This window comes from Ischnura elegans, chromosome 6 (assembly GCF_921293095.1).
Source record: "Ischnura elegans chromosome 6, ioIscEleg1.1, whole genome shotgun sequence".
NCBI lineage: Eukaryota > Metazoa > Arthropoda > Insecta > Odonata > Coenagrionidae > Ischnura > Ischnura elegans.
Window position 1 is genome coordinate 21,753,291 of NC_060251.1, and position 20,658 is coordinate 21,773,948.

General features: G+C 39.2%; 1 protein-coding gene across 1 annotated transcript in view; it reads left to right on the forward strand.

Moving 5' to 3' along the window:
- The window catches only part of LOC124160178 (zinc finger protein 704), a 360,385-nt gene extending 339,727 nt beyond the window's left edge, over positions 1 to 20,658 (forward strand). The window contains exons 5-8 of the mRNA XM_046535945.1: positions 12,176 to 12,276; positions 12,710 to 12,969; positions 13,716 to 13,840; positions 14,512 to 20,658. Coding sequence (XP_046391901.1) covers positions 12,176 to 12,276; positions 12,710 to 12,969; positions 13,716 to 13,840; positions 14,512 to 14,682 — 657 coding nt within the window. The 3' untranslated portion in view covers positions 14,683 to 20,658. The remainder of the gene's footprint in view (positions 1 to 12,175; positions 12,277 to 12,709; positions 12,970 to 13,715; positions 13,841 to 14,511) is intronic.

Below are 20,658 nucleotides of genomic sequence, written 5' to 3' on the forward strand. Positions count from 1 at the left end.
GTTGCTCATCATACCGCTTAAGATTCCTTGTGGTCTTGTTTAGATTCTGCAGTGACTCCTGCTCCACTTTTTCTCCTCATCGGAGCTGTCACCTTGAACGAGGAATGCAGATGCTGCAAGCTTAATCGTCGCAATGAATGTTTTTCCTACATCAAATGTGGTTTTATCGTTTGCATATGCTTCGGTTTCGTTTTGATTCGTGGTTAGCATGAATACATACTATAAAGTTTTCATTTCTAGTCCTACTTCATACCCGGGATAGTGATCATGGTTATTTGTGATATGGTTGTCTATGATGAATTGAAATGTCCTATTTTAATGATTTCTCCCCTTCTATGCCGTAGTGTTATTCACCAGGTTTTCCTTTTTCACTTTACTTTTCTTAAGGCCAAATATCTTGATCTGAGTTTTCGATCTCCCAAGATGAAAATAGTCAAGGTACTCTTACAGGCGATAGGTGGTATGAGGCATTGCTGGGAGGCGCATGCGCAGAACTCTTCTCCTTCCTGAGGGCGATAGCGGAAGTGCGCGCGCACCCGCTCATGTTACGCGTTCGTTTTCCTCCTTCCCATCATCTCCTTCTTCGGAGCGTTTCTATCCCTTCTCTGACTTACCCCCCTTTATCCATGCAGTGTCGACAAATAGCTGTTGCTGACGCGAATGTTTTTAAATGGACCTGCAGGGACATGAATTTGTAATTCCTATTTGATTTGTGAATTATAATGAGGGTGTCAACTATTTCACGTGAATTTAAGTAACCCTCCAAAATATGCGTGCAAACATGTTGAATACTATTATAGAATTGTACATTTAATGAGATTGGTTTTATAGCGAATCACGTATATTTTACAGATATGAAAATGATTTGTCAAAGTAATAACTCAGGCATATGCACTGAAGAAAACCTATCTCGCAAATTTAATGTTCATCTCTTTTTAGGTGAAAATTTTTAAATATATACCATAACCATAACGTAAATACGAAAAAGAACCTCGCCAGACGTTTAATGAAAATGCCAAAAGGGGCGATATAGATTAAAGAAGTTGACCGTCAGTTCATAAATTGCTCATCTTATATATGAAGATTTCTTATTTAAACATTAACTTCTTTTCGTTTCCTCAATACTTAATTTCTCACACTACTGGCTACCAACTATTTCAGGTCCATTTTTAACGGTGAGCTTTTCTCTCGTGATCGAATAGTTTCTTATTTATTATAAAGAATCAAAACTTAGTTTGTTGCAGTATTATACAGAAATTTCATCTAGTTAACTTAAATTGCTTCGACATTTAAAAGTATCCTTCGGTGTATACTTCTCCGCAGCACATTTCCCTGAAAATTTTCCCCCTCCCAAGTTGCCAGCTTCATCATAAAAAATTAACACATCCCTCCATCGCAGGACTTTTTGGCAGCTGCGCGCAATCGATAGATCATCGGACACGGAGAGTTTGATATTCCGGATATGTAAGCTATGCCCTCCGCCTGGAATGAACGGTTTCTGGTTTGGCGTCCGTCTTCCACAAGCCGAGTCGGCGCATGCGCAGACCTCCCGTCGTCTACCGTGAAGTACACGCCGAATTTCCATAGCCTTCGCGTCCCACCGCTTTTCATGGAAAGTATCAGTCAACCTCCCTTCGCGACTTGGATTCCGGCCCAAATTTTCAGATTGTAAATATATGTGTTTGGCAGTTGCTGCGATGCTTAATTTTAGATTTTTCCATCATTTTCCCAGGATTATAATATGTACAGTCCTTCTTGTGTTTTTTTGTGAACGGATTTGATAAACATATTGCAATTCCGTCGAATTTAATTTCATTCTCTCAAGTATTCCTCCCTCATTTCTGAAGCAGTCCTGATTCTCAAGTATTAAGTTGGCTGTATCCCCTGAGGTTTCAGGCGAGATGGAGTGGAAACGTGACATAATGAAAATGAAAAATTGCTCCTTCCTTTTCATTTTCATTATGGCTGTATCCCATCGCTACTGTCTGTAATCAATGAAATTCACTGAAGAAACGTGCTTTTCTTTCCCAACTTTACATTTGGCCTTTGGTAATATATCAATTTCATGTAACTTTTTCGTTTATCTCAAAAATTTGCTAGTTTCTCGCGGGTGATTTAAAGCAATTATTTCTTGTCCCGAATCCAAATTCTGTGTCCATTCATCGTCCGCTTTCGGGTTTGAGGTGGGAGCGGCCAATTTTGGCACAGCAAGTGGGTCGAACTTGGGAAAGAGGCAAATGTGTTTTAGTGTAAGAAAATCAAGATGCTTCTCGAGGAAGCATACGTGCACTTTAATACCTTTCTGAGAGTCCCTAGCCCGAGCTCTAAATATGAAAACATAGAAAGTACTTAAGTATCAATGCATTCATCCGTGTACTCGAGAACCTGGGAGTATGGACTAAAACCCCTGGACAGGCGGAATACCGCCATGGAAACTTGATTACCTCGACGAAAACAACATAGGGGCCTGTGTGAATCCTGCAGCTTATTCGTCTATCTACTTGAGAACTTATCTGATTACTGGATCTGGATACTCGAATACCAGTTCGCTAGTACATTTGGCACCTTTCTAGTCGAGTTCCGTAGGTCCGAAAATCCATCGCTTCCCTCAGGATGTAAACATAGGCGGCGGACGGATTCTCCGCGGGCTCCCCTCAGCCCGCCCGCCAAGCGCTTCCATTGGCCCGCTCGATCGCCGCGTCATCGCGCTCCACAACCAATGGGATTCCTGGAATCGCGTTTGTTTACATCCAGCCGCTGGCGGAGGGAGAATGGATGGATCTGGGAATGTTAATACCCTGGTGGGTTTTTCGGCTGCCGCATGCGGTGGCACCCTGGCAATCCAACCCCCTCTGCCATTAGGCTGAGAGAAACACGACGCCCTCCTTTGTTACGGCGACAGGCGGCGATATTAACAGTTGCCTGGCGAAATTCGTGCCGGTTTCTTGTAGTGTTGCTACGGGCAAAAGGGAGGGAAGAGGGTAGGTGGGTGGAGGGGAGGTGCCCTGGTGGCGTCCGCATCAGCTGGTGCCGCTCTCCGCGTTTCAACTGTTGCCAGGCGCCTCTCCGAGAAGCGATTCCTTACCCGAATGCACACGCGATCAATACTTTCAGAAGCGACACCATGCGGCGCCACCGTCGATGGACACGTGCCGCGCTGTCCCACTAGAGCCCCCTCATCCCTCCTCCCCCACCCCAGGAACCATTTCTCTACCACCCCCCCTAAAATGGTAAGCACTCTTTTTCTCCAAGCCATCGTTGAACTCTGCGACGAGGCCTGCCAGCGGCATAGAGACAAGGGTACTGCAGTCACCCTGTCCTCCGAATCAATCCTGGGGCTTTGCCGAAATTGCCGGCGATGTTTTCATCATGACGTAATCCTGCTCAATACTGCTTCAAATTTGCATTTCCAATAACTATTTGTCACTGGATTTGCTTTTGACGACATGAATTTGACTCATTAAAGGGTTTGTACGCAAAGAGTTCCCTGGAAGTTATGATCTATTTTTCAATGCAGAAAGGCAAAGTCATTTACGCTCTCTGTAACGGCAAAGAAAGCGTCTAAATAGTGTTAACCTGTTATTTACCTCGCCAGCAACTTTTCAGGTGATCGTGAAGATGATTTTCGGCCAAGTGTACGAATGATAATTTTGCATGACTAAGGGAAGGGGACAGGAGAGGTGACCGTTTCTCCTCGATGTCTTTCGCTGGCAGTTCAATATTTGCGTATTAATTAAGTAACTATTTTCGACCGCCTTCTTCTTGAATGGACGGTTAGGGTACCTTTCCTTAAGAGAATGTGCGTTTTTTGACGTGTTTACCGACATACATACTGGGTTACACACAGGCTTTTTTACCATGATGGACAGACTCACTCATTGACTGTCGCACTAAATGGTTGTATGGAAATTGAACTTTGTTTGTTGAAAAAAAAGTATGCTTTGTAATTGCCTGAAACCCTGTCACCTCGGTGGCACCGGGGTCGAGTTTCTTCCGAGCCTTCTTTGATCAAATTACGGTTGTCTGCAACCTAGTGGTGGTTACAACCTCTAAGTAACTGGAATGTGAAGAGCTTGTTCTACCACCAGTTCTGACGGGAGAGGAAAAAATATTTCTGAAATAAAACTATCTATCTATCCAATTTATTTTGTGTAATAAAGTCTCGTTAAAATCTTTCATCTGAATTTCTATTACTAACAAATTTATATTTCTTTTAAAATAAATTATGATCATACCCCTTAATAAAATAACAATAATAAAAAATTATGATTATGATGATATAAAATATTTATCTCAGCAAAGCTTTTCAAAAGAGCTGGCTTTTGATAGGAAATTGCGCCAATATTTACTAGCATTTTAGTGAAATTTTGCGCTTCCGAGGCAGTGTTCGGGGCAAGGCAAGGTAGGATAGGCGCGCGCCCCCCATTGCGGGGCCGCCTTCATTACCGAACATTGCAGAACCACAATTGTAGCTTTTTTTATGTCATAAGATGGCATTTTCTTTTATATTTGTATAATCAGATTAAATAAAACGTAAACTTTGCATGTGACTTGATTATATTCAATACGATAAAAAGAACCTCAAAATATCTTTCGCGCCCCCCCCCCCTTGAGTGTGTTTTGTATCTGCTACCGATAGGATGATCATTCTTCACTTCGAAGTGAGTATCGCTAGGCGCGGACTGATATTCCCCCTGGCGCGAATGCATTCTGGCACCTTCGTCGCCCCTTGGCGTCTGCCGGCACCGAGTAAGGGCTGTTGCGAAGCGGGTAGAGCGGTTAGCAACAAAGCCCCAAGCTCTCCATGGCTTGGAAGAGGCGCCCAGTGGGTCCCTGCTGTGTCCAAGGGGGGGCATCCATGCCACCCTTTAGACTTCCGACGCTTTCTCCACGTGGAGAGGATTCCCGATCAGCCGTAATGCAATTAACGCTCACCTGAAAACAATGCCAGTGCCCATTCGTGGGCTGAGACGAATATCACCCAGTAGACCATTCTAACGCTGCGCGATATAATTTTTCTATGCCAAATATCTCCTGTGCCTCCCACTAAAAAACGGGAGCAGTATATTAATGAATCTTAAATGTTTAGAAAGTATCTTTAAATATCGCTCTAATCCACCTCAGGCTTTGCCTAAGATATAGCCAACTGTCACACCAATAGGAGATTTTATTGACATCATAATATTGGAGACAAATCGAGTTATTATTAGTACCAGCATAAAATCTTACAAATAAAATTTTAGTAAGTTTTAAGTTAGTTTAGTAAGTTTTTAGTTAATTTTAGTTAAAAAAAAGTTAGTAAAATTTTTTCACCAATGAATTGCTGTGAAAATATACTCATTTAAGTTGTCAATTTTTTTCTCTCTCTCAATGCGAAATCAATATTTTCTCTCCGATCTCACCTGAAAAAAATTTCCCATCCTGTAAACCTCACGTGACTCGGATGAGTGAGTGTTCCACAGTCGGGCATGATCAATGCGAGGAGGGTATTATCTTCCTCCGTGGCCTTTCCCTGATCGTCGTATCGTGGGATGGACTTTTGGAGGAGAGTGAAGAATTGGTCCGAGTAGGTGGAATGAGTGCGTCCACTCAAACTCCCCCTTCACGACCCCTGCCAAATTCCCCCCTCCCTACGTTCACGGTCGCCGCAGCCCCCCACCTGTTGAGTGCTCTAGCCTGAGCCGCTTCCCCTGCGTGCACTATTCGTCTGGCTCGTGGGGCAGTATGTCGGGTCCTTGCTTCGAATTCTGGTCACTCGCCAACCCTCTAGCGTAGTCCCGCATCATATGGTCAGTGTACCCCTGATGCAGTGGCGTAGCGAGGGAGGGTTTTGGGGGACAAAATTCCCCAGAGCTCATAGAAATTTAAAATTTTAATCCATTTTACTGAATTGGATCAGTATTACTTGTAGCATAGTGTTAGGATTAATCAAATATCCCTCAGAAAGCCGTAAAACTCGCCATTTTGAACCTTAATTCTTAAAATTTTTCTGGAGGAGGGCCTTCTCACCCTTGCGGGTATGCAATACCCCACACACCTAAGTATTAGTTGCGCCTAAAACGCCCCCCTTAATTCTTAGCTGCGCCCCTGCCGTGATGCGAACCGTACTTTTCAGAAAATTCAGTCCACGTATTTTCAAAAGGGACACGGTTCTCTCTATGATGTGATAATATTTTGTAACTCTATGATGTGATAGTATTTTATTCGTGTACGGGAAGCTAATGCTACAAAAAATGAATCAAAAAATCATGATGAAATCTATATTTTGCTTCGTTTTTGAAATGTAAAATTATTACTTATGTTTGGATTGGATGTAACGAACTATTGACGAAATGACTATGAGGGTACTGCAATTTCAGTGTTGTTACCATTTATTTTATCCTATTAATGTATCCAATTACGACCGGTACACGGGAGGCCACTCCCTACCCTGTATTCCATATTTATGGAAAAAATAGAAAGAAGTGGTAATCAATATCTGTTTTCTAATGAAAATCCTCTCCAATTCTCATTCGATAATAAAGTGTTGCATAACCTGCAGGCTCCCCGAAAATCTGTGCCTAGTGAATTAAAAGAAATTAATAGCCCCCCAGTGCCATCTTGCCAACACTCACTTCAATCACTCAGTGCTTCAAATCGAAGATTGGCCAGGGTAGATGAGGGCACATTTTATTCCAGACTAAGCCTTCGGCATGTGAATTTCATATTTTCCGTTTTTTGGGGGGGAGGTTTTTGTCCACCTCGTCACAAATATTTTTGTCAGAAATGTCCTAAGGCTTAATGTGGGACCGCACGGTCAGTAGCGCAAAGCTTTACCCGCTTGGCTACCACACTCCCCTCGACAAACTCTTTATCACTCCCCCGACGGTAATGATTGGAAGAATCCGCTATGCCCGGGTTCGTTGCATGCCGTCGCTATGCGCTGTTGCGTTTTCCTGCTCTGGGAAAAGGGTACCATGGAAACAAGTCTCTCCAACCCTCTCCCAGGCGAACTACCCTCCCCTCTTCCCATCATATCCTACCCCTGCACTCCCCTCAGGGTGCAATTTAGCATCGGCGTGCCCTGGAGAGCAATGATTATGTGCTTTTGTTTGGGGGCTTGCGATGCTTCGGGGGGACTGCTGGCGTGTCCCCACGTGTGCATGTTCAAAGGGGTCCGTGGCGAGGGCCTGGTGCTCGACTTCGGAGCCCTTGGGTTGGCTGAGGCCGGACTTGTCCATTTTAGTCTCCGCACCTTGATTCCCTCCCCACGAAGTTTGATGGCTGTCATTTGATAGGTCCAGAGAGAAGATGTCGTAAAAAAAATATTTATAGCCCCCGCAAAAAAAAGAACTGTAGGAAGCCCTTTGCATTGGAAGTCACCAGTGACAATTAAAATATCGGATGCATGTTACTCTAATTGTTGAAGTTTCGAACTATACAATTAACATTGAATCGTCATGATATAAATAATCTTGTTTTCACACATCGTCATTTGTTTTCAATCGACTATTATTCACTGCTCATTTAAAAGTAAACAATTTTGTTGATTCTAGCTAACTAATATTAAAATAACATCCTGAATAGCGCAGGAGTCCTGTTAGTAATGCTGGTATTTACTACTGTGGAATTCCATGCATCTTATTAAATTTTTTTTTGGTGGGTGGCACAGTTCTACAATGTTTCAGCTTCGGTCTTTCCTTTCTTTAATGCCATTCCCTATTTTGAACCGTGCATATTTCCATTCTTTCTCGTCTGAAATTAATGAGTTTTATGCAGCATTTCTTAGGGGTTTTTTAGTCTCAAAATAATAATTAACTTCCAGCCATTAACTTATAGTATCGGTGCCGTTTCAAATAGGTTTCATATTTATAATTCCATGCGTTTAGTGGTTGTTTTTTTAGCCTTTCTTTTGTGTTCTATCGCTTTATTCCTTCTCTTTACGACCAATAAAGCAGATATTGGAGTTCATGTCCATACATGTGGAGTAGGTATATTTTCCGCAAATATTGGCCAGTAACTCACCTTCCTCACGTATCCCTTTCCCGATTGCAATCACCGTATTTTCCAAAGGAAAATTAAAGGGCGAGTTCACCCAAATAGTTCGGTTATGGGTCCAATTAAAGCTAATGTTTAAGGACTTAACGGCCGGGAAATCTGAAATCCGCTCTCTCGTATTATTATTTACGGGCCGAGAATGAGTCCCATGTGAGCCGCGCGTAATCCGGGGTGGGATCATGATATGCTGCAGCCACGCCAAGTGCGTTCCAAGTGGTCGTAATTGCCCTTTCCTCATTCCTCGTGCCACCCTTACCCTTATCGTTAAACCCGTTTGATTCACGTGCGAGGCGTCCACCCTTTTAAACCAGGATATCGCAGCTGATTTTAGCCCGCGATTTTTAGTGTTCTCGAATTAGTGTCAATGACTTTTAAGATTTATGTTTTATGGACATTTTTACAAACAATTTTGTTGAAAAGTAGGTTTTTCTATTCCTTTTGCGTTCTTAACTTGCTATACAAATAATACACAGTGAAAATTTTGAAATTATTACTAAATAATCGATTTTAATTCCATTGTTTTTAGGAAATTCCATGAAAATTACTTAATAGACGGCAAAAGAATCAATATTAATAAAGTATTTACGTTTTTTTAATAGTTAAAGCCCTTCAAAAATTGGCGAGGATGATAAGTGGATGGCAATTTGACTAAATTATGTTTCAACTACGTCTCGAAGGAAACTTTTCTTTGGAGATGCATTCTAAGGAGAAAAAAGTTTTTGTTGAGTTGTTTTTCTATAAACAATTTTATTTGCATTGTTCATAATTATTTTTATAAGTTCCTTGAAGCTTCTGGTGAAGGAAATTATTTATAGAATTATTTTGGTAAAAAATTTCCATACAACTGTGCGCCTTAATGGTATAAAATAATATAGTCGAGGATTAAAGGCTGCCACTATCTGCGTGGTATATGGTTTTGCGTGGTCGCCGCTGGAGGGGGTTGGAGAGGCCGGTTGGCACCCCTTGCGCACCCCCACTTAAAGCGCCTCCTCCGCCCATATTGACTGTATACCCTCCCCGTTGGCAGTGCGTGCGCGCCGACTCTGGGGGGGCGCCACCCCCGCTGGCCGGCATTTTGACCCCATTCGAGGCAACCCCGCTCGCCCCACATTTCCCACCGCTCCTCCCCCCTCCGGTGCGAGCGCCTCGCAGAGAAGCAAAGCCCCGCCGAAGAGCAGGCACCCTACCTGACGCAGGGTTGTACACAACGCGAATGCCACGGGGATCGCGGATAAAACGACGAAACTTGGCGATTCGAACTTTTATAATTACGAAAAATTTTGTAAAAAAGATTTATTGCCCCGCAAAAAAAATAATTGTAGGAGACCTTTGCATTGGAAGTCACCAGTGACAATTAAAATATCGGATGCATATTGCTCTAATTGTTGAAGTTTCGAACTATACAATTAACACTGAATCGTCATGATGTAAATAATCTTGTTTTCACACATCGTCATTTTTTTCCAATAGACTATTATTCACTGTTCATTTACGAGTAAACAATTTTGTTGAATCTAGCTAATTATTATGATATTGACATCCTGAATAGCGCAGGAGTCCTGTTAGTAATGCTGGTCTATACTACTGTGGAATTCCATGCATCTTATTAAAATTGTTTTCGGTGGATAGCACAGTTCTACAATGTTTCAGTTTCGCTCTTTCCTTTATATAATACCATGTCCTATTTTGAAACGTGCATATTCTCTTAGTGCGAAATAGTCTTCAGTTGCAAAAAATATAGCTTCCTTATTTGAAATTCATTCGTCAGATTTTTCACCATAACTTTATGAATTCGAATTTATGAAAAGCTCGACTAATGTATCCGGTCCTTCAATGTTCGAATAATCCAAGTCCCATTGTATAGTAATATAATGATCGAGCTTTTTTTCTGAGTCCGTCGCGCTGTATATCCGAATGAACTTTATAAAAAATTTACTTTCATTAGCAGAGTTTGAATGGGTTCATTACGCATGTTATTTTGAATTAAGTCCGCTGTTTCGTAATCCGCTGTTATGCAAGGCGAAGAAAAAGTATAGCTTGAGTAAAATATGAATATTCACGTGAATGTGTGACCAGCTATGCATCACGAAGCTCTGGACTTGGCTAAGAATAACGCGCTCTGAACACCCGTCGGTACTTTTCGTGTGATAATTAACGCTTAAGCTTTAAGATCTCATAATGTCTACCTTCAAATCAATTTAAAAACTGTAGTGTTCATCATCATCATCTTTGGTCAACAATCCTAAGATTTGTTTGACGCATCTCTCCACTCTATTCTCCTAACAGCTTGTCTTTTCGTACCTACCAATTTCTTCTCTTTCACATCCTTCCTTACCTGTTCCATATATTTCATTCGAAGTCTTCCCAAGGGCCTACCCAGGATCAAAACTACAGGGGGACAAGCCGTGGTCGTTCAAGTTATAACACAGAAATGGTTAATGTAACCAAAATTTCAAGAAAATTATAACAGCGCTGTGTTAATATTTTAAAATTATTTGCCCGAGAAAATTATATTTTACTTTAATTACGTGTTTTAAAATTATATCACCTTTCATGAATTTAAAGAAATTTGTTCAAAACTTCCGTGTTGAACTAAATTTACTTTTGCTTACAGTTGCCCCCTCTGCCCCCCACTGGGTACGCCCATTGGTATTCCTTTTCCGTTCTTGCCATCCGCTGTTCGTAGTGTTCGTACTAATTTTAAAAATTGAATATAGCCTTCTTATTTGAAATTACTTTCGTCAGATATTTCACCATTACTTTAGGAATTCGAATTCATGAAAAGCTCGACGAATGTATCCGGTCCATTGAGGTTCGTATAATCCAAGTACCATCGTAAAATAGTGAGTGGTTTTCGCTGTCGCGCGAATGGGCGTGATGGAAGCCAATGGCTGTGAGGGGCTCTCCACGGTCAGTTCGCGAAGCCAAAGGAATGGAAGGGCGAGTGTTTGTCTCCCACCCTATCCCTTGCTGGAAACCCTCGTGGCAGCATTAACAACAACAAAGCGGGAGGAGAGGGCGATTGCATATGGCGTCGTGCTAATTCTATCCTCCCCGCTTCCGGGGAGACTCGTGCCAAGAACTTAATTTTGGCACCAATGCTGCCGTGTCGTATTCGCCTCCGAAGTTTCCCAACCCCCGAAAGCTAATAAAGACTCCGTGGAGAAATTTTGTGTGTGAAGGAGTAGCATAGCACCCAGGATAATGACTACTTGTCTGCATATTTGGTACGCAAGGTCGTTGGGTCGTGGAATTTTTCCCCTATTCTACTTTCTATCCCAAAATAAAATCGCACCCATATGTCATAGTTTCACCAAATACTGACATTTAGTCGCTTGCTCTGGGCGCAATGTAAAAATCTCAGACTGAATATTTGCAGATAAAAGTGATTGTAGTAGGCTTTGGTGGAAGCTCTATTTGATCCCCATGACACTGTCAGCTTATTCGAGAAGGAATAGTGAATATCCTGGCATATTTGCTTATGTGGCTATAACCATTAATACACGGAATATTTGTTTCTTTTACTACATTTACTACTTAGTGCTCCACAGATAACAAAAATTTTCAAAGAAAGTTAGCATTCGAACTCTCACTTTCCTCCAGGGATAAAGCGATTCCACCACTTCTCTCTCGAATATTCATTATGTACCCTGTACTTGTAGCCTTGAAATGATTAAGATGGTTAACCTGTCCTCTTCATGACCCTACAGAGGGAGGAACTCCTAGGTGACTCTTTATGAATTAAGCTTGATTTACATGTACATTGCATCAGAATCATACTCATCTTGAAAAAATTATCTTGTGCCACTTTTCGCATGGCATATCCGAGCCGTATTCTATGTCTGAGTTTGATAGGTATTGAACTCTACCTTTGTGTCTCCTATGCTATCCAAGATATCCTCAAAAGCATTTGAGTTTTATGACGCTTGACTATTTTATCCTTTTTTTATTGAATTCCATGAAGTTTATGCTATCCAACGTATTTAATTTGTGCGGGAAACTGAAAATTTCGAATCTTTAGATATTAATAATAGAAGATAATTTAGATAGTTTTTATGCAACCTCATTCTTGATTTCATGTGATAATTCATCAAGTTTAATTAATGACGCTTTTTTCTCTTTTCATGTTTGCATGCAGCCGATGAGCCGAATGGTTTTCCAGTGTACTTGGCCCGGCTGTCAGTTTGTCACCACCACCTGCACCACAATCGAGCAGCACGTCAGGAATTCTCACCTTGGGTAAGCTTCAACTAGTCCCTTCAATATCCTTCCTATCTCCCTTGATAATGTCACATTCTACCTTCACCACTACCAAGGCCTTCAAAAATGGTTCAGCTACAAACCTCCACCCATCGTCAATCCCATTTAATCAAATCTTGGTTTCATAGTTTCTTAAACTACAAAGGTATCCCACTACTTGTTAAATTATGAAATGGCATTGACCATTACCTTTTTTAATTGCAACTAGGTTTCTATATTATTACTTATGCTGCCTTTGTACTTATGTTGCCTTTTCTGTTGGAGCATTCACTATCTAATGCTTAACTTAATTTCACTTGACCTTCGGAGCCAATTAATATGATGTGCATCTGTAATTATTGAAGTACATATTTTGCCCACCTTTTTAATGATTAAAAGTCACTCACGTTTTGTTTCCATTTTGTTTCCACAGGCCAAGGCAGAATGCAGATGACCCTGAGCTGAGTGATGACCATGAGGAGGAATTTTACTACACAGAGGTTGAGCTGGCAGAGGCCTCCAGCTGTCCCCGAGGGCCAGGCAGTGGCCAGGGCAAGAAGGTGTCGGGTAGTGGCAAGGGGGGGATCGACGGCAGGATCAAGTTGGATTCGGGCACCGTCTCGCCCACCAACATCCCCATTGCCTCCCCGCCAACGCTCTCACACCGCGACATGGCGCGGCCACCTCATGAGGGTAAGTCCTTATTATGTGCACTTGCCTGCCCTATTACAACTACAGTACAGCCTTTATTCTCTATCCTTGAATTAACTCTTTGCTGGTTTATTCGCCTATCACTTCCCTGGTCTGCCTCCCCCTCTATTCTCCCTCCTACCATCCTCTTTTCTCACTATTCTTTCTTTCCTCACCTCAAAACAACTTACTTTCCCATTGCTTGGGTACAGAATAATTGGCCAAAAAAATAAAATCACCCAGAAAATGATCTGCGAAGGATTATCGAATCCTTTTGATTATCCATTTGGGTTTCCCCTTATTTAGGGTGGATCATCAAGGTTCTAATGGGTTTTCTTAACATATTTCTGCCATTGATGACATACATAAAAAGCATTCTCATTTATATATGCTGCAAAATTTAAAAAAAATCTCTGGAAAATAAGCAAAAAACTTAAAGTTAAGGTGCAATAATTGATGGCAAGAGTTGGCTGAATTTTAACAAAATGAGAAAGCAATCCCTATCCTCAGCAATTAGGAGCACCTAGGTCTTAGGATAGAAGTTCATACTTGTGAGAAAGACATTACATCTGAGTTATCAACTATGCGCAAATAGATGAAAATTCCTTTCCTTGCTCCCTGTGGAACATAGTTACCCCAAAAGGTGGTAAACATTTTGCCCTGTTCCTCTTAAAATAATGCCCTTCATTTCAATTGAATCAATTTTTGCCTGTGTCTAATTAGGGATTAACTTTGTCATTTCTTGACAGACCCTGAATACCAGAGGCAGCTGCACTCAGCTGCTGCTCTAAGGCACAACCACCAAGTTGCTGGACCCATCACCATTCCAGCAGAGACTATCATGTGGAGCAGTCCTCCAACCATCACTTCTCCGGTATGCAATCATACTGATGAATTGAATCCTTTTCAGCATAGTTCATTAGAAGTTCACATTTGGTACAACGGATGAGTACACATGCATGTTACAGAGTATAAGATCATGATTCAAATTCCCATACATACACTGCACCATAGTATCGCAACTAATTTTTGTCAGGATTTGTAATTCAAATTGAATTATGAGTACTTCACTGGTTGACCAGGATGGATATTTTTATCATCTTTACTAATATATGTCCTTTTTCAATCAAATAAAATTTCTTTCATTTTTGCGTTTTTTCTGCATCCCCTGGCTATAAAGAGATATATTTCCCAGCTCATGTTTTGTCAAATTCAGGTGGATAATGTTAGCCCATCAACGCCCACGGGTGCCATATGGCACGCACTGCAGTGCTGAGCCAATACTCCTGCAATGCATTTAATATGTGAATTTTAGCGTGTATTTCGGAACACATATGTACTTAGTAGAAGGTTTCCTCTACCATTCAGTCAGTTTAAATTGTGTTCATTGTGTTGAGCTCATATGTATCATATTTTTTTAAAGTGAAATATGTGCAAATTAAAAAAACAACTTTGGGCGCTCACGGGTTAAATATTAAATTGCGTCAAATTGATCAAATCAAGTATTTGGCTCTAATCTCTATTCCCATTCTTGTATTATTTCAGGCATCGCCTCAGAAATACCTTAAGCTGAGCCCAAAGCCCTCTGGACTGAGTCCCAGCCGGAAGGTTCGAGGCGAGACCAAAAAGTGTCGCAAGGTGTACGGAATGGAACACCGGGAGTTGTGGTGCACGCAGTGCAAGTGGAAGAAGGCGTGCAGTCGGTTTGGGGACTAAACGGTGGCAGTCGATTCCTTGAAGGGGTAGCAAGGGAAAGGGGATGCCACTTTCTCCGCCCACAGCTCCCCTGTTATCATTCTCTGTGAGCCTAACGTCCACCGTCCTGGCATCCAGTCTCAAATGCAAAGTTTACCCTGACGGACTCTCACAGCATGGGAGAGACATAAGAGTGGGTTCTTTGGGGGCACCTGGATTTGTACATAAAAGTGAGGAGGGAAGAGCAATAAGTAGAAATTCCTCTTTAACTTCTCACCACACGGCGGAAGCAGGTAGTGATTCTTTTGTTTCTTGGTTTATGGACTTGTGATATGCATGGGCTTCTCCTGGCCCTAACCTCTAAGGCTCCTTTGGAGTCTTCGACGTCTCACTCAGAGGTGAACTCTTCGTGCAGTCTGATTCAAAGGGTCACTGAGAAATGAATTATTGCAATAACTGTAAATCAGCTATACCTTTTAGCAACTGCCATTTAAATTGAAGTTTTTGCCAGGTAAAGACAAAAGTGAGATGACTTTTTGGGTTAATTTAGGGGGTTAGTGCACCGTGCATTTGTTTGCATTGTGCATTAAACTCCCCTGGGTGCCTCATGCAGTATAACTTTGACCAGCCTGGCAAAAACATGTGATACTCATGCTTAGCGCATGACAAATTCCTCGTTGCCAATCATTCACAGCCATTCCGGAGTCCAACTCTGAGTAATAGCTCAAACGTTTCGTAGTTGAATGGAAATGGAATCATTGCCACTTGATCATCATCCAATGCATGATCTCTCTGGCAGCTCACGTATTCAAAAGAGCTGAAGCGAGTGAAGGAGTTAAGTTATTGCTAATCCATGTGGGATGCAATGAACTGATTACCAAAGACTATCTAGCTATCAAGACAAGACATGTGGATTAGAGCTCTAATCTATAGCTGTTATGGTTTGACCAAATGTATGTAACTTTGGCACAGATATTTTACATCATGCCTGATATGATTAAGTGATATAATGATTTGAACTCCTATTTGTGGCTTTTGATGATGAAGCCTTAAAGAGATTTGAAAATATATACATACAGTACATATATATATACATACACAGAGATATATCTACATATATATGAAAGATAATATGAATATGGATGGAATGCAAGTTAGATCGTGGTACTATTTGTGCTACAGCAAAGTCTTTGGTAAAAATTTTAACCCCACAACTTGCATTCTCTTATACATAGTGTTGTATAGATTTAATAGTTTAAATTTTAAATGTTTTAAGAAAAAAACATTTTCGGCAGGTGCCAACAGCTGTTGAAAGTTTTACCTCACATACCACACACTCATTGCCTATTACTTTTAAAGGAAAGTTGAGGTATTAAGTGTTAGGTAGCAATATGCAGACTAAAAGAAAGGAAGAGAGAATATACTGAGTTAGATGCAAGGAGAGGGATGGACACATTAGCAAGTACTTACTAGCCTTGGAAGAAATGGTGCAAGTGTGGCAACCGTATATAAAGGACCTGGATTTGGAAGCCATGCTTAAACTGCCACGGCAATGAGAATAATGCTGGTGCCGAAAAGCCATGCCCTGAGATCTGAAGTTCAAATTTACAAATATACCTACTGCACAATCTTCATAAAGAACCAAATAATTAATTAATATAAGATGATGATAATAATAATAATTTTAATTGGTGGCTATTAGATGTAATGGTCCTCAACAAAGTGGGTTAAGGTTGCTATCAGTATAATATCTGTGATGCACTCGGGAAAGATGCAAGGTTTCTATAAATTTATTGGTGCAACTCCAAATTAACTGTTTGTCCTGCATTGGACGTGTCAGTGTGTGTGTATGCACCAGACTGAGTAATCCTTCCCAAAGGCACACAAAACAATTCTATTATATATTTCTCATTTATTTCTCTCTTTGCCCTTAAGAAATTAAGTGTGTGAAGTGCTTTGATCTTTATAAGCTGTGTAAAATGTGTCTTTGTTTTCATGTAGTAGACTCAAAATATTGTCCATGACTTCATTTTTAATTATTTTAGTTACCTATTCATTATCATAAATTTTTGTAATTTCATGATATATATACATATATATAAATATATATATAAATGTGAATCATTGCTGGAATTTTTCTATATTTCCAAAATTCATCTCATCATCATGAAAGTGGGAGGAAGTGAGTAATGTGAGCTCTAGTTGAGGCTTGAATTCATGTCTTTTCTGCATGTAGGTCCACAACTTTAAAAGGTGGTTGTTAAGATGGAAAGCATACGTTTAAGCAGTAATCATTGTAGATCTATGTATTTTATGTTTTAGAGTTCTTTTTCCAACTGAAGAATCAATAGGTATTTGTTCAGTATCATGTTTTGGTTAATTTATGTAATTTTGAACTATTATTCCATTGATTTAAAGTAAGTTAATAGATGATAGATTCATTTTTTCATCTTAAATCTGAATGTCTGTGAACTTCTTAACACTGATGAATCAAATCATTGGTAGAGCATTTATAATCAAATGGCAGAGAAAACCGAGTTGGATGCATAAAAGAGATATTTGCTGTTCCTACAGAAAAAAAACATTTGTGAGATGGTACATTGGTAGTTATTATATTGTTCATCCCCAAGAAATGGCCACAGTATTTCTATATCACTATGGTTGTGAAAGAAAACTATTTCATAACAGTCTTTCAATGCAGCTTCATCCTAAATAGTTTTCCTAAGCTAAATTTCAATGGATTATTTTAGTTGGAGTGGTTGACTTATATTTTTAACAATACTGAAGAATATTTATTGAGTTTTTTTTTGAACGTGGGAAAATTGACCTTCTCCATTATTTTTATTTCATGTTTGCATACATTGATATAGAAGTATGTGGTCATTGATGTGGGGTATTTGAAATAAGTAGTGAGCTACGAAATAATACAGTCTTCAGAAGTGCATGGAAATTGGGTGGATGCTACTCATGTTGGTCCTGTCGTAAGGATATGTGACGGAAAATAAGTAGGCGTGGATGTTGAAGTACCAGAGTGTGTGTATGTTCAGCAAAGCGTATGAAATAACCAGAAACATCAGCTAATTCAATTTTGTATTAAATAAATGAATTTCTAATTGGATCTCCTTTTGCGTAAAATTTTTGTATGGATTTATAGTATTCCAAAAAATTAGGATGAATTTATTCCGAGTTGGATGAAAAATTTTCAATTTTCTGCACAATGTGATGAATTTTGTAATGCATTTTATGAAGATTGTATTATTTGGTAGATTTTATATACGTATTTCCAATGAAAATATTGAAGAGAAGTGGGTAGTAATTATAATTGAAAATTTTAAAATTCTCATATCAAAATTATAACTTAGGCTTTCTATTTTAACTGGAATATAATTGTGAAGGCAAGGAAGGACTATAAAATTGATACGTAAAGGAATATGTATGTAATGTTATGATTGGTTAAAAAGCTAAAATCTGCTTCTTGCAACAATTTTTACATTTCCAAATATTTCTTGCAAACAAAGTAATTTTCCATATTGAAAAAAGTTCCCTATGGTACCTTTTATTGGCCTAAGTAAAAATTCTTAAGCAAAAGTGTGCAATGAGCCAAATATTTTGGATATTTGCTATAGCAATCAACTCGTACTCATCTGAGTAAATGGTGACTGTGATGTTAAACAATTAATTTTGCAATACATATAAAAGTCCTATAGCTTCATGTGTAACATTCTGATGAAAACGCCATAGTGTCTTTGCTTATTTAATAAATAATTTTATGAAATGGAAATACATGAAACTATATAGTTCAGCCAATGCAATTAATGCAGAGAAGCAAAATTGGCTTGTAAAAATATAATTTTTTTCTGCCTATAAAACTTCATATAATATCTTTTATATTAATGACAAAGTAGGATTAAAATTGCAGAGGAAAAGTATGCGTACTATTTGTGTTTGGAATATGAAATAATAATGATAAAGATATGAATGTGTATTTATATAGTGAATTGGCTACTTGAATACCTCCTTTGAAAAGCAGCGGGTACTGTTTTCACTGCGGAAAATGATATAAACACCTAAAGATATGCATGGTGAATACCTACACCAGAGAAGTTATTATTTTGTGAAAGAATGTGAAAATATAATAATTGTATGTCCATTGTCCAGATAGGAAGAGAAAAGGAAGAATCTTTGCCAACCTCAAGTGATTATAAACAGATTCAGCACTAAATATATTGTCATATTGTTCTATGAAACTTTCCTGTATGGTTTTCTAGTGCTTAATGATTCCTTCTGTGTTCATAAAAATATATGTAGTGGGTCAGTTGTGGTGTGTTTCTAACGTGCTGGTTGAAACATGCAGTGGCTGGATTAGATGCTTGAAAGAGAGATGGTCATTATTCACACCTCATGCTAAATTTCTCACATATAGCTTTGGTGTTCATAGGAAGGAATGTTTTCATTAAACTAGGGGCTTTAAATGTTACCTTCATTAATCTTGACAGTGAGCACAATGTCCATCCAATTTAAATATAAGGTTCTCGTTTTCTTGGTATGAATTTTTTGGGAAAATTACAGCACTCCAATAAATTTACGACAGTAATAAGCCCAAAAATTGCATTCTTAGTCACATTGCTCTGGCGGGAAACTAGTCCTACCAAGAAATCATTGAACTATTTTTAGAGAAATGGGTTGATTAAAGAGTGTGAAGCATCTATTTCTATCATAATGTTCATTGCATGTGTTCTCATTTCACCTTGGATACTTTCAAATCTCTGTCCCTTGACTTCATTCTTGCATCTGTTGGAATGAGGATTCCTTCTAGTGCAATCTTATTACCCTATCTTGCGATCCATATGATTCGTTCACTCAACTCATGTGGACAGAATAGAACAAACTAATGGGCCATTGCTCTCATTGTCAAGGTTACAATTCTATCTGCATCCATCAATTGCTATTTTTGTAGCAGTGTAAATGAAACATTAACCGAAATATCTCTATTTTATTTTGTGATAACAAAAACAAGATTCCTTGTCTATATGGGAAGGATTGTGAACTGCACATTTATCAATGAAGGGATCAGAACATTCCTTTTATTCATACCAGAATGTGAGTACAGTTCCCAATTTTGACCAAATTTCAATAGATGCCAGCACTGAGCTGCAAGGAGGGTTATATTGTAGCTTTAATAAAAGTACTTGTATTATAATCGTTGTACAGTGTAAAAAGTGAATGAAAATAGATATCCCAGATCTCATTTCCACCAATGCGTAGTAGATTGGTAGAGTTAGAGCAGGGTGTTGACTGAGCCATAAAATGTTGTGGGTTTGTGTCTTAGCAACATAATGCATTATATCGAAATTCAATGTCTATAATAATGTGTCCATGAAAATGAAGATGAATATCAGCATGAAAGTTTTTAAGTGTAGTAAATACTCAATCATATACATATATATATTTAAACATAATATTTTGGAACCTTTTGTAATATTTTTATGAAAAAATTCAAAATATTAATTGTGGAAAATTCATGTTTTATGTACATTTATTTAAGAGATAGGCCTATGTACCACGTATGAAAACATTTTGATGGCTCATGTTTTTTAATCAATAAAAGTTGTGACTGTGCTGGATATTTTGTTTTCGGCATTGCAAGACAAGCATATTCAAAGGGCATTTTAAAGTGACCATTTGATTGCTCAATAATGAAAAATCAAATCCTTGCTGCAACCAAGTAGGCAATAAGGATTGTATTAGTGCCGTACATTTGCACCTTAAAATCAGTTTTTTCATTTGGACTTTGTTAATTTACCTTTGACAAACTATGTATATTTGTAACAAAAATTTTATTTCTCATGATTTGTTTAAAAATGTAAAACACCCATAATTTCAGGCACATAGACAAAATATACAAATGAATTGTCTCTACAGCATGGCAAAAGTGTTATTTTATATGTAATTTGATACAGTTTTGTATCAATAAATAATTTTCCTGATCAATCTTAA